The sequence below is a fragment of the Eschrichtius robustus genome, chromosome 19 (assembly GCF_028021215.1).
Source record: "Eschrichtius robustus isolate mEscRob2 chromosome 19, mEscRob2.pri, whole genome shotgun sequence".
Taxonomy (NCBI): domain Eukaryota; kingdom Metazoa; phylum Chordata; class Mammalia; order Artiodactyla; family Eschrichtiidae; genus Eschrichtius; species Eschrichtius robustus.
In genome coordinates this window covers 59,684,807-59,698,866 of record NC_090842.1, presented here as the reverse complement: position 1 = coordinate 59,698,866, position 14,060 = coordinate 59,684,807, and the positions used below count along the sequence as shown (strand labels likewise).

Sequence of the window (14,060 nt, the reverse complement as noted above, 5' to 3'; positions counted from 1 at the left end):
TTCATGTGACTTGCTTTATTGTGATATTCGCTTTATTGCCGTGGTCTGGAACTGCACTGGAAATAGGTCCAAGGTATGCCTGTATTTGTCTGTCTTTGCCTCTCTCCCCAAATCTCTGTCTGTCTGACTCAATGGCTCTCTCTCTTCTCTGAGCTGCCCCAGTCCATCCCTCTACCTCCCCTTAAGCCTCTCCATCCTCCTTTCAAATCCCTCTTCCTCTGCCTCAGTAAGTCTCTCTAGCTGGCCTTGCCGTTTCTACCCTCTCTTCTCCCTGCCCCAGGCCCCTTCACTGGGGTTCCTCCAAGCCACCCCTCCTCCCCCAGGGAGTCCTCAGCTGCAGGCACCAGGCCACCCTCAGAGTAGACAGCTAAATCCCTAATTCCATCCACTCTACGGCTCAGAGAGAGCTTTTCCTCTGGAAGCTTCAATTCCCCTGGGTCTCCGGCAAGAGAGACTGGGAAATTTTACTTAAGGGGGCAGCACCCCGCCCCGCAAATAGGCACTGGTCCTCAGGGGCCAGGCTCAGCTCCCTCTGGATGGACCCCCAGCACCTCTCTCTTCCACCCTCATCCAGCTGAGTCACCTCTTTCTCTCTCTCTCTCTCTCTCATTTCTTTCTCCATGACATCAGATTCCCCCGAGGTCCAGCAAGGGGGCGGGAGGGCCAGGGGGGAGGGGAGAATCACCTGCGCCTCTTTCCCCTTTCATCCCCCAGAGGAGGCTCTGGCCACAGGATGGTGTCCACGTGACAGACAGCATTTATTCCAGACTCCAGTGTCCACAGATGAGGGGGCGAGGGCAGGGCAGGGGGTGAGGTGGGGATCCAGTGTCAGACTCTGCAGCAGGACGTCAGGTGGGGGGACCAGCAGTGGAGGCAGGAGGTAAAAATAGCCCCGGCCAGCCGACCCTCGAGTCTCGTCCCAGGCCAGGCCTTGGGCTTGGGTCCAGGAGCTATTCTGGGGCCTGGGAGAGTCATACTCCCTGGAGGAAGGTCTCCTCCCTCCCAGCAGCGGTAGGGCTGCTGTGGTCCCTGCCCAGCCTACAAAGGAAGGAAGGGAGGGCCCGAGAGGGATGAGGGAAGGCCCGGAAGGCGGGGGCAGGCGGAGGCGTGAGCAGGGCTGGTTTTCTGGTGCCCGCAACTCCAGGTCGGGTCCAGTGACTGCCTCTGGGAGGTCCTCGGGCTCAGCACTGGGGAGAAGATGGAGGGGTCAGCCTGGGCCCATAGAGGCTGTTCCACCCCCCGCAGTCCCCTCTCACCAGGGTGCCCAGGCCCTCACGCACCTCATCTCCAAAGCCCCTGCTCCCATGCCTGGCTCCTCCAGAGGCACTCCCCACGAGAAGGCCCGTCTGCTCCGGCCGCTCTGACCCCGAGTGGCTCAGCTCAGGTTCCCCAGGTGGCCTAGCGGGAGGAGGCAGCATGGCGGAGGTGGTCACGGCCGGGGAAGGAGCTGGGCACGGCGTGTGTTGGATGGGGATGGACTTGGGGATGGGTGGGAACGGGTTGGGACGGGGTAGGAGGTGGTAGTGGCACTGGGGCTGGGGATAGGCTGAGGCCACGGTCGAAGATGCTGTTGGAGTTGGAGCTGGTGATGTCGCTGGGGTCGGTTTGGAGGATGGGTGTGGGGATGGCTGTGGACTGGAGCCGAGGGTGGCCGTGTGGCTGCGCTTGGAGATGAGGTCAGATGGGGATGGGTTTGGAGTTAGGAATGGGAATGGGATGGGGTTTGCAGGGGGGCCTTGGGGATGCGGATGTGGCTGAAGCTGCGTTTGGTGCTGGGTACTGGGTACCGGCTGGAGTTGAGGATGCGGCTGGGGGAAGGGTTGGGGATGGAGAGGAAGCTGGAGTTTGGGGTGAGGTTAGGGACATGGCTGGGGTTGGGGAGGAGGTTAGACGGGGACGGGTTTGGTGATGGTTATGGGCTGGGTTTGGGGTTGGGACTGGAGATGGGGTTGGAGTTGGGGCAGAGGAGGCTGGGGTACAGATGGGGTTAAACTGGGGTTGGGGTGGGTTTGGGCATAGTTATGGGTTGGGGTTGGGATCAGAGGTGGGGTTGAGACTGGGGATGGGACTGGGGTTAAGGTGGGCTTGGGGTGGGTCGGGAGGTGCTTATGGGTTGGGTGGGGTTGTAGCTGGGGATGAGGAGGGGGGAGGGGATGGTCATGGATCAGGTCTGAGGTTGGAGATGGGATGGCACCTTACTGGCGACGGAGCTGGAGTTGGGGATGTGGTTGGTTTGGGGTAGAGGTTGGGGGTGAGGTCAGAGTTGGGTTCGAGAGGTCAATTTCAAGGTGGCAGGCCACTCACGGAGATCCCTTCTCCCCCCGCCGGCAGCAGCCGGGTTGCCCCTTGCGTCTCATGCAGTAGAAGGCGGCCACGACGAAGAGCAGCACGCCCACGCTGACGGCCACGGCCATGACCGCAACTCCAGCCTGGGAGGTCTGCGGGGCCACTGCAGGGCAGGACGGAGCGGGAGGTGGTCAGCCAGCAGCGCTCTGTCTGCCCCGCACCCGGCTCCTGTCCCACCACTGTGGTTACTCACCAGTGCCGAAGTGGAAGACGTGCCGGTCGTTCCCGTAGGGGTTGGAGGCCTCACAGGAGATGCCATCTCGGCTCAAGGCACTGGTCACCTTCAGGGTCAGGGAGCTGCTCACCCAGCCCTGGCCTCCGGGGGCTGGCTCTGCTAGCTGTGGAGGCTCGTGTCAGGCCTGGGCTCACGGGGTCAAGGGCTCGGGTGAGGGCAGAGGTGAAGAGGAAGTGGTCGGCGGAGGGGCGTGGGGTGGGTGACACAGTGCTTGGGCCGTTGAGGGGGCAGGGACTTGGGAAGGGTCCCAGAGGGTTCAGGATGCAGAGGAGGGTCCCTTACGCTGCCGCCCAACTGGCTCCAGCTGAGTTTGGGCTCTGGGTAGCCGCGTGCGTAGCAGATCAGCCTGACTTCATCTCCTTCCCTCCAGCTGCCCTCTGCCTTGGGCTGAGTCTCCTCTGCCCTTAACTCTGGTGGCCCTGGGGGCGGTGGGGTGGGAAGGAGGTGAGCGGGAGGCACCCCGGGGAAGGGGACAGAGGGAGAGAGAACGAGGAGAGAGAGAAGGACCAGCCGTGGACCCCTGTCTTGTTTGGTCCTGGCCCCCCACTCTCCCACACTACCCCTGTTCAAGCCTGCTCCCGCCCCCAAACCTTGGACCAGCAACTTGAAGCTCCGGGTGCGACTAAGGATGGGGACCGTGGGCATGGAGGCCTCACACGTGTAGGTGCCGGCGGAATCGAAGGTGATGGAGCGGAGGGAGAGTGTGGGGTTGTCCCCCAGGGGTACCGAGTCCTGGGTGGGGAGAGAAAGAGCAGGCCAGGCCGGCCGTGAGAGAAGGGAGGGGTCGATGGAAGCGGGGGGTCTTGTGCTGGGGGGACGTCTTTCCCTCTCACCTTGGTCCAGCGTAGGGCTGGGGTGGGCAGGCCTCGCACGGAGCAGTTCACGGTTGTGCTGTTGCCCAGGGGTAAGGAAAGCTCCTCCCCAGTGCTGAGCTCCAGGGGGTCCAGGTCTGGAGGGGGGTACAGACTGTCACCTTCCCCGGACCCTCACCCACTCGGTTAGGGACTCTCCAGGGCTGTTGGGGGTGCAGACGTGAATGGACAATCGTCAGCAGAGAATGCCAAGTTCTCCCCAGCGCCATGAACTCTCCACTCTCCCAGCCGGGCCCTCGAGCCCAGATCTAGGAGTCTAACTCCAAAATACATGCCCACCTCGACCACTTGCCTCCAGATCTGATGTCTGGGCCCAAGGTTAATGGATAACCTTGGAGGTGTGAGGTGCTCCTTCTCTGACTTACCACCCAAACCCTGGCCTTCTCCTCTGTACTACCCATCCTTTTATCAAATATTTCTCTGCTCTGCCCCCCCAAAGGGATCTTCTCACTTCTCTCCATCTCTGACCCCAGGGTCCAACTGCCTTGATGGCTGCAGTCACCTCCTCACTGGTCTCCCTACTGGGCAAGACTCTTATCCTCTCTGGTCCATCCTCTGCTGAGCAGCCAGAGGGATCTTTTCAAAACACACACTGGTCAGCCCTTGCCTCTGCTTAAAATCCTGCGGTGGTTCCCCAGTACCGTGGGCATCAAGGCCACATTTCTTGATGAAGCCAAAAGACTCTGCCTGGTCGACCCTGCCCACTGCTTCAACCTCATCTCCCACCCTCCCCCCTTATCCCAGGAGCTCCAGCTACCCTATTCTCTCCCTGTTGTTCTACAGTATGCCAAGTTGGGTCCTGCCTCAGGGCCTTTGCATGTGCTGTTTGCTTGGCTTGGAATCCTCTTTTTCTGGCTCTTTGTATTTCTGATTCCATTCTTTGGTTTCCTACTCAAATTCCCCCTTCTCAGAGAGGCCTCTCTGACCCTCTATTGTGGACACTCAGGCTTCCCCTTTGGCACTGAAGGATTTGTTCCCCCAGCTGTTGACAAAGATGTCAGCTGTCAGCCCTCAGCTGTCAGCCGTCTCTGGAAACTGCCTGAGCCTCAGAGAGCCCCTCGTTCAAGGTCATGTCCCCTCCTCCCCCAGGCAGCCCACAGCCAATAATGGGTTGATGTGGGGGCGTATAAAGGCCCGGCCCCCACGCCCTAACTGGGGATATCCCAGCCTCCAAGTGCCCTGTGGGGCCGACCGAGGTCTTCCTTAGACTGAAGCCCAACTTCCCCCCCTGCCCAATCCTGCTTCCTTCCCCTCCCCACCCCCCAATAGGTGTGGATCCCAAGGCACTCCCCATAAATTTCCTGCCTGCAGTCAGAATCTGCTTCCTAGGGATGCAGCCTCCAACACCCCCAATGTAAAATAATCCCCGCTCGCCAGGCAATTCCTTATCCCATCCCTCTGTGTTAGTCCCAGTAGATGCAGGATCGCTACTCAAAGTGTCTTGTTCAGCGTTTACCATCTGTCTCCCCTACCGGACCTGGAGCTCTGTGGTGGCAGGAACTGGGCTGTCTTGTTCACAGAGGTGTCCCCAACATCTGGCACAGGGTCTAGCCCCAGGAAGGGAGGTGGAAGGAGCGTCGAGGAGGGACAGAGCCTTCACACAGGGCTTGGGTGCAGGTGGACAGAGAAGGCTTCTTAGAAGACTGGGACCCATGAGATTGATCAGGAATGGATGGTAGAGAGGATGGGGAGTTATCGCAGGAAAGAGGAGAGGAGCTTGTGGTGTGATGGGGAGAATGCCTTGGCCGGGAGAAGGGTCCGCCGAAGGTGAGGCCAGCCAGGTGGGCCTTGAAGGCCATGGCGAGGCACGTGGATTTTCTCCCGAGAGCACTGGGGAGCCATGGCAGGTTCCAAGCAGAGGAAGGTCAGGTTTTTGTGCTTTGGAAAGGGCTCTCTGGCTGCCTTGTGTGGGAGACTGGAGGGGCCTGGGGCATCTGGACCAGGGCAGGGACCATAGAAAGGGTTGGAGGCAGGCTGCGGGGCGGTGAGGGTGAGGAGGCGGCTGGCGCCAGGCACCCCCCTCCCTGCTCTCCCGGGACTCTCACAGGCCACGTGCAGCTCCAGGGTTTTGGAGAGCTCCGCGTCCTCGGCGGCGTCGTAGTCCTCTACCCTGCAGCCGTAGGTCCCGCTCTGGCTCCGCTGCACCCCTTCCAGGGTCAAGTTCCCCTCGAGATTTGTTTTCAGCACATCCTCCTGCTTGTCCTGGGGGACCAGGAATGAGGAACCTGGTTCAGGAGATGCCTTAGGCTGGCAGGGTCATGCTAGGTCAGGGGTCATCCAAGTCAGGCATCACGGTGAGTCAGGACTCTCTCAAATCAGAGGTCGGAGGTCCTGATAGCTCCTGGGTCACACCGGTCAGGTGCCTTGCTAAGCCAGGGACCACCAAGGTGAAAGGTCGGAAGTTGGTGCAGGTGAATATGGTGCAGGGGTCAGAGGTTGGCGGCTCCAAGGGAATGATGGGGTGAGTTACCTGGAGGCGGAAAAACGTGTACTCCGGGTTGGGGCTGCCATCCCCCCGGCAGAACAGCTGGACAGAGTCACCCTCGCGAACCCAGCCTGCAGTAGTGGACGGGCTGCCCGACCAGAACTGCACGTGCTCTGTGGGATCTAAGGCAAAGGGCAGACTCATGATCAGGGTCAACGGCAAAAGGCAGGGCTGGATTAAGGGAAAGAGGTCAGTGAAAGGTTAGAGGTTCTATCTTTCAAGGCTCGGGTTCGCACTTACTCTGAGATCAGGGACCCGAGGTCAGAGGTTGAGATAGGCTGAGAGAACAGGTCAAGGGTCAGAGGTCGGTGTGAGTGACAGGTCAGTGTGAGATTCAGGGGACCCAATGTGGTGTGAAAGGATGGGGCACAACGTTTAGTCATGAAACTCCGTGGGGTTCAGGGTGCTATGGGGGGGGTGGCGTCAGAAGTCAGGGTGGGGCTCGTGCTACCATTTGAGCTCAGAGATCAAAGGCCAGAAGCCAGTACAAACTGCAGCGAAGGGAGTGGAAGGCCAGAGGGGAGTGGCAGGTTGTGGGTCAGCCTGGAGGGTCAGGCCACAGGGATGTGTAGAGTCCAAGGTCAGGGCGGTCAGAGGCCGGCGGGGACTCACAGTGCAGGGTGAGGCGGAAGGAAGGGCTGTCCAGGCGGCCGTGCCGGCCCGTGGGCAGCCGGTAGTGCACGGAGCAGTGGAAGCTGGCGTCCCGGTCGGCCTTGTGCAGCCGCAGGTAGAGGGTGCTGGTGAGAGACAGCAGGCCCGAGGCCTCCCGGACGGTGCGGCTGGTCATATAGCCCTCTGGGAGAGCGGGAAGGACGAGGCGGTCAGCCAGCCCGGCCCCGGCCCCCACCGCAGCCGCAGCCCCCCGGGGAGTCTAGCTGGGCTCCCGCGTGCTCACCGGAGTTCACCTCCATGGGCACCTCCAGGCGCTGCCCGTTCCGGTACCACGTGATCTGCGGGGCCGGGTTCCCATTGCGACTGTTGCAGGTGGCTATCTGGGGCAGACACAGGCGGGCACTGGGCTCGGAGCCAGGACCCTGAAGTCTGGGTCCGCCTCCCTTAGGGTTTCTCCCCAGCCAGACGCAGGAGTCCAGCTCCCAGCACCCTACTCCTCAGACGTGGAAGCCCAAGCCTCCAGCCCCTCCTGACCTTAGGATGCAGGAGTCCAGGTCCCCAGCCGCCTCTGCCCCCAGAACCCTAGAATCAAGGTGTGGCCCGAGGTACCTCCTGGGCGAAATCCTCCATCACCGACAGTGTCCCTCTGTTGGGGGAGACCTCGGTGGCCTCTGGTTTCGCTACAGGAGAGATGTTACTGTCAGGAGCCCCTTCCCGGGGTTCTCACCGGCCTGCCCCTTCCCAGGGCGGCTCGCGGGGGGCGCCCCAGACACTCACCGAACACATTGAGCCTCGCGGTGGCCTCGGCAGTGCCCGCTGCCCCCGCCCTCACCAAGCACACGTAGTCCCGCTCGTCGCCCACCTGGGCCTCGGCCAGCACCAGACGCCCCCGGGAGTCCAGCTGGTATGGGGGGCTGCGGCCCCGGGAGTCGTGCACCTTGTCCTGGAGCTCAGTGCCATGCAGCTCGGCCGAGGCCAGGCGGTGGCGGACCCCAGAGCGGTCGGCCTGTGGGCGGGGGAGCGCCTCAGCTGGGGGCTGCCTGCCAGCCCGGCCCTCCCTCCTCGATGTCCCTTTCTTTCTGCTGCTCCATGGGTCTCTGCCTCACGTTCTCTCTCTCTCTCTGGTCCCTCTGTCCCTCTCTCCACCCCTCCCCACCCTGCTCCCTGTCTGTTGTCACATTTTCCTCTCTCTGGTTCCCTCTTTCGCCATCTCACTCTGTTCCCACCTGTCTCCCTCTCCCTCCCTGTCTCTCCCCATTCTTTTCTTTTTCTCTTTAGTTCCACCCCCCAGGCTCTTGCTTTCTGGGTGTCTGCCTCTAAATGTCCTCTCTCAAGAGCCAGCGCTCTGAAGGGGGACTTCTTCATTCTAGCCTCGGCTGTGCCCACACACCAGGGGACCCTGGAGAGGGCCTTCCCCTTGCTGGGCCTCCATTTCCCCACCTGTAAAATGGAAAGGCAGCTTGGTGGAGCTTCTAGGGGCCTTTGGGCTCTGATGAGGGAATGAACGTCTGCAGCCCCACTGCGCCCTGACCCTCAGGCCCCCCTCTGGCATCCCCTGGCCCCCAGCCAGCAGCACTCACCAGGAACCATTCCAGCACGAAATGGTCATGGGCCCCCAAAGGGGTGCAGTCCAGAGTGACAGGCTCCCCCCTCATCACCTCCACCAGAGGGGGCACAGACAGGCGCACCTCAGCCTTGGCACCTGCGGGAGGGCGACTGAGCTCTCTCCCACCACCACCAGTAGGCAGTCTTCCAGACACTCCTCCCCCAGGACCCAGGAGTCCAGGTCCCCAACCCCTCCTCCCTCAGCCCCAGGATCCAGGCCCCCGGCCCCTCCTCCCTCAGACCCAGGAGTCCAGGTCCCCAACTCCTCCTCCCTCAGCCCCAGGATCCAGGCCCCCGGCCCCTCCTCCCTCAGACCCAGGATCCAGGCCCCCAGGCCCTCCTCCCTCAGCCCCAGGATCCAGGTCCCCAACCCCTCCTCCCTCAGCCCCAGGATCCAAGCCCCCAGCCCCTCCTCCCCCAGGACCCAACTCCTCTCTCCCTTCATCTCTCATCTCTGCGCCTCTGAGCTTCAGATCCCATCAGCATTTCTCTCCATCTCGCCCTTCACCTGCAGAACTAAGTGCTCCTCCCCTGGGCCACCCAGGGCCCCAGTGGCCTCCATTCAATCCTCTTGGGCTCAAATCGTGTCTGTCCTTGCTTTTCTCACTAGACCAAACGCCCCTCAAGGGCAGGGCTGGGTGGGCTCATTCCTTTGCCTCCAGCACTTTGCATAGGGCTTGGCACAGTGATGTGGGATAACCATCTCTCTCTCATCTTAGCCTCCGCCTCTGCATGTGTGTCCCTCACCCTGGGTCTCCATCTCTTAGTTTCCCGGTCTCTGTGTCTCTCTCAGTCTCCATGTGGCCCGGCCTTGCCCCTGGCCCTCTCCCTCAGGGGTGGGAGGCTGGGGCTGGGCCAGAGCCGAGGCAGGGTGGGTGTGTGGGCGCGGTGAGGGGGACAGGGCTGGGCAGGTTTCAGGAATGTGGGAGGGACCGGCTGGCTCAGACCTGCCCGAGCCCCCTACCCGCTCCTTGGCCCCTCTGACTCTTTGATAGAGCAGTGTGTCACCTCACAACAGTATAGGGTTGAGGCCCCGGATCCTGGGTCCCCAGGGAGAAGGGAGCTGAGGGCCGGCACTCCTGTCCCAGGATCCTGGCAGATAGAGCTGCTCGCATCGGGAAAGCAAGCTCTTTCACTCTCTGGGCTGGCATCCTGGCCTGAGCTCTCAGTTCTTAGAACCTCCGTTCCCTTCCCCGCCCAGCCTGGCCCAGCTCTGCCCCTGGGGACCCACTATTTGCCATGCTTGTGCCAGGGGCCTGGATTCCCAGGCACCCACCTGTGGCTCAGGCCTGCCCCCTGGGAGGGAGGTGGGAGCAAGCTGGTGCCCTGGGCTGGGGCTGAGCGGCAGACAGCAAGGGCAGACGAGCTCTCTCTCTCCGCCAGTTCTCTCATCTCTCTGTCCCTCTGTTGCCAGCCTCTCAGGGCCTTCTCCCCTCCTCCCACCACCATGCAGGTGTGTGGATTTATCATCTGGGGCCTCCGGGAAGGGGGCACTGTCACTTGGAAACACTTGGTTCCGCTGTCACGGCTGGTGCCCCAGCCCTTTCCCATGGAGGTGGAGGCGGGGCAGGCGGGTCCTTTTGAGTCTGGGCTCTGAATCTACATGGGGGAGAACCCTCAAATGCATGTGACTTGTTGGTTTCTAGCCACAGCGTCCCTGACCCTCTCAAAACTTGACAACTTTTGAGCGGGGAGATCTGTTTTGGTCTCTTCTGTGCCGGGGAAAGCTCCAGCCACTGAAAGCCTGGACCTCTGGGGGCAGAGCCCAGGGTCTGAGTAGGGGAGGGAGCGGAGAGCCCGCGCTCCTGAGTCCCGCGACTTCTCAGTCGCCTCTAACCCACTGCAGTGGATCCCCAGCCCCTCTGCCTGGCTGTCCCCAGGTCTCTCACTGGGAGGGGCACCCCATGCTCCCATATCCCTCCTCCCTGGGGTCCCCAGGTTAGGCTTCCTGGGTCGGTGAAAGCCCCTCCCCTCTTCCCTTCCCGGGGGCCCCCAGGGGCCGCCCCCTGCTCTCAGCCCGAGCCATACCTGGGTGCGCCCCCAGCAGGAGCGCGAACACCAGCAGCCGCGGGGCCCCGCGCGCCCCGGCCCGGGCGTCCCTGGGCTCCATGTTCAAGGTGGCGGGCGGCGGCAGCGGCGGGCGCGGCGGCAGCGGAGGAAACAACTGGGCCCAGGCTGGGGCTCGGCGGACGCAGGGCTGGAGCGAGGAGGCCCCGCCCCAGGTAGCCCCGCCCCGCCCCGCCCGGCCCCCCTCGATCCCCCCAAACCCGGGCGCCGGGCCAGGACCTCCCACTGCCCGGAGCCGACCTCCCGGCGCTCAGCCGGGAGCGGGGCTCCCTTCGCCCCCAGCCCGCGGGGTGTCAGGCTCAGGCTGACCAGCGCCCGCGGCGGGTGGCCTGACTGACCAGTCCAGCCGGTGTCCCGAGCGGGGACCTCACTGGACAACCGCGGACCCTCTCTCTCCCCCTCAGTCTGACCGGGGGACTCGTTTCCCCCATGGCAGGTGGCCTGGGCTCGCCTCATCGTTTTAAAACAGCTGGCCCCGGTCCAACGAGTGGCCTGCACTGGCCTCCCCAGTCCAACCAGCAATCCCCAGGCTGACCAGAGGCCTAGAACAGCTTCTCCCAGTATGCCCTGTGAAGCCTCCCCAGTGGCCAGTGCGCCAGGCTGCTTTCCTGTCTGACCAGTGGCCTGGAACCCACCAGTTCAATCTCTTGTATCTAATGGTCTTCAAATCCCAGGTCTGCCCAGGCCTCTGTGATAGATACTGGGGCCGTGGGGTGCGCTTTCCTCTGCTCGCCTCTGTAGGGCCCTCCCTCTCTTCCCCCCATCCAGGGAATCCCAGGAATGCCACCCCCCCCTTCCTCTCTTTCTCTTCCCTTCACTCCCTCCCAACTTTGGGGGGAGGGGAAGAGAATCAGGCTGGCAGTAGCAGGTGAGTGGGGGAGGGGGGGAGGCCAGGGCACCTGAGGGAAGGGAGGAGGAGCCCCTGCCATGGGTCAGAAGGAAGGGTCACAGGTCAGACTTGGGATCACAGATCAGACTGTGCACGGCTCCTCACAAGCCAGGCCTGACTGGGACAAAATCCCTAGACGCTGGCTGGGGGATGGGGGTGAGATTTCACTGGTTACCTGGGAGAAGCTAGCCCTCAACACTGGTCAGAATAGGGGGCAGCTGGTCATGCTGGGAGAGGTTCCCCAGGCCTCTGATCAGATGGGGGTGGGGTGGTCACTGGTCAGACACCAGGGAAGTCTTAGATTACAGGTCAGCCTCGGAGTTATTGGTTAGACTGGTCAAGGCTACTTTGTCCATACAGGAGAGCAACTGTTATACTGGGAGAGGTGACATTTTAGTATTAGCCGCACCATCCCCTCCTTCAGGAAGCCCTTTCTGCTCCCCTAGGCTGAGTCAGGTGCCTCCTCTGGGCTCCCCCACCCCAGCCCTGCCCATTCTGGGTCATCTCTGTCTGGGGAAAGTCTGTCTCCCGCACTGGACCGGGAGCCGGTTAGGGGAGAGCCAGGGCTGTTTCGGTCACTGTTGTGTCCCCAGCACTGCCCTGCAAAGGCCGGACTCGGAGCAGGCACTCAGGGAAGGTTTGCAAGGCTCAAACGCAGAAGCACACACGCTCACGTGCAAACCCCACCCGGACCAGATCATCGCAGGACGCACATGTAAACTCGCGCGTGGACGAAAGTGCTCCCTGGGACAAGCTTACACACGGTGACCCCAGGCACCCACTCCCCTGCTGCTCTGGCCCTGGCTCATGTACCTACTGCTTGGGATGCTAGGCGCCCTCTCATCAGCACCCTCCCTTCCACCTTCCTCAAGAGTCCAACCAGCTGAGATTGTAGGTGAGGATTCTATGGAGTGTGTATGAAGGAGGGAAGTCATAAATACCAGCACGGTCCCTCGCAGACTTGCAGAAACTAGTACTGAAATATCATCTGCCTTTGTCCCCTACAATTTATTTCCACAAAACAGCCGGAGGGATCCCATTAAAATGTGAGTGAGCTGCTGTCACTCTTCTGGTCAGCACCCTTCCACGGCTCCTCTCACTCAGAGTAAAAGCTGAACTGCTCTCCATGGCGCACAAGGTCCTAGATCTGGTCCTCTACTTCCGTGACCCCATCTGCCCCTCTCTTCCCCCTCGCTAGCTCCGTTCCTGCCACAGTGGTCTCTTTGCTTCCATGCTGTTCCTCCAACGCCAGGCGTGTTCCAGCCTCAAGGCCTTTGCACTTGCTCTTCCCTCTCCTGGGACATTCTTTCCTGCCATAGCTTCTTCCCTGACTTGCTTCAAATCTCTACTCTGTCACCTTATCACAAAGCTTCCCTTGACCATCCTATCTCATTTAGCAACTCCTGCTATCCCAGCCCTTTATCTCACTACATTTTTCCTTTGTAGCACTTATCACCACCACATATTTATTTTTTGTTGTCTTGCACAGAAGCTCCAAGAGAACAGGAACTTGGTTTTGTTCACCACTGTATCTCCAGTGCCTAGAACAGTGCTTGGCGTGAGGAGAAGCTGAGAAAGTATTTGTGGAATCAATGAATTTTCCAATTGCATCCATGCTGTCCCATGTAGATACTTATACATTTTAATTAACAAGTCCTATCTTTTCTCTATGTTTATCCCATTATCTTACACTGTAGCGTGGGATGGTTAACTCTAAAACTGGTTCACAGCTTGTGGAATGTAGGAATCATGACACATTTGGAGGGGGAATGTCTATTCCCCAAGGATTCCAGACTTGCACTGGAAAATGTAACTACTGAAAGTTTGTGTTGATAAAAATATACATATCTTGTTCCCAGGAAAGTTCTGGGTCCCAGAAAGTTTCCGGGTTTGTTAGAGCATCAAAAATATGAAATGAGGGAATTCTCTGATGGTCCAGTGGTTAGGACTCCAAGGTTTCACTGCTGAGGGCACAGGTTCAATCCTTGGTTGGGGAACTAAGATCCCACAAGCCACGCAGCATTGTCAAAAAAAAAGAAATGATAGTGATGATTAAATATATATATGTAAATATCTGTACATTGAAAATAACAAAATATTGATGAGAAAAACTAAGAATAAATTCCCCTCATCAGGTTGAAAAGGAAAAGAAAAAAAGAGAAACTTTTTGTTGTCTAGGGCGGCAGTGTGATTGATGCATTTTTGGTTGTACAAGAGTCAGTTGTGCAGGGAGAGCTTAGATAAGAACTTTTGGCAGGGGCTTCCCTCGTGGCACAGTGGTTGAGAATCCTCCTGCCAATGCAGGGGACGCGGGTTCGAGCCCTGGTCCAGGAAGATCCCACATGCTGCAGAGCAACTAAGCCCGTGCGCCACAACTACTGAGCCTGTGCTCTAGAGCCCGGGAGACACAACTACTGAAGCCCGCGTGCCTAGAGCCCGTGCTCCATAACAAGAGAAGCCACCACAGTGAAAAGCCCACGCGCCGCAACGAAGAGTAGCCCCCGCTCACCGCAACTAGAGAAAGCCCGCGTGCAGCAGCGAAGACCCAACGCAGCCAAAAATAAAAAAAATTTTTAAAAAAAAGAACTTCTGGGGGAAGAGAATGTAAGTGTAGAGCAAAGGATACATACTGATGTTGAGTGTTCAAAGGGGTGGACGGTCATGGGCTTTTTGGAGGGAGGGTTGACTAACATGTGCATCCCCTTCCCACATTAAAAAGAATCCCTGCCATCCGAAAGCCTGTTACCCTCTGTTGAAACCAGTAAGGACAAATGTTTCTTTCCTGCCTCCGTTGTAGCTCAGGTGACCTAAGCTTGGCGAATCCCGCTATACTTTGGAATCAGGTGCTAGCAATGCCAAATAAACAGAGCCTGGCTAATCTATTCCTGCTGTGGCAGCTGGGACAGATTCTACTTTCCAAAGATGGCTGTGACAATAGCTCTCATCCCA

The 14,060-nt window shown here is 59.9% G+C and overlaps 1 protein-coding gene across 1 annotated transcript; it reads right to left on the bottom strand.

The window, feature by feature from the left end:
* On the bottom strand, positions 1-10,331 carry BCAM (basal cell adhesion molecule (Lutheran blood group)). Its single transcript, XM_068528454.1, has 15 exons — positions 10,184-10,331; positions 8,131-8,252; positions 7,328-7,556; positions 7,160-7,230; positions 6,834-6,930; positions 6,551-6,733; positions 5,924-6,060; positions 5,499-5,655; positions 3,415-3,530; positions 3,172-3,313; positions 2,864-3,000; positions 2,540-2,684; positions 2,305-2,449; positions 1,281-1,398; positions 1-1,187 (listed from the first exon to the last, which is right to left on the bottom strand). Exons 1-15 carry the CDS (start codon positions 10,263-10,265, stop codon positions 1,182-1,184), a joined length of 1,887 nt encoding a protein of 628 aa, XP_068384555.1. The 5' UTR covers positions 10,266-10,331; the 3' UTR covers positions 1-1,181.
* Positions 10,332-14,060: the final 3,729 nt, after the last annotated feature.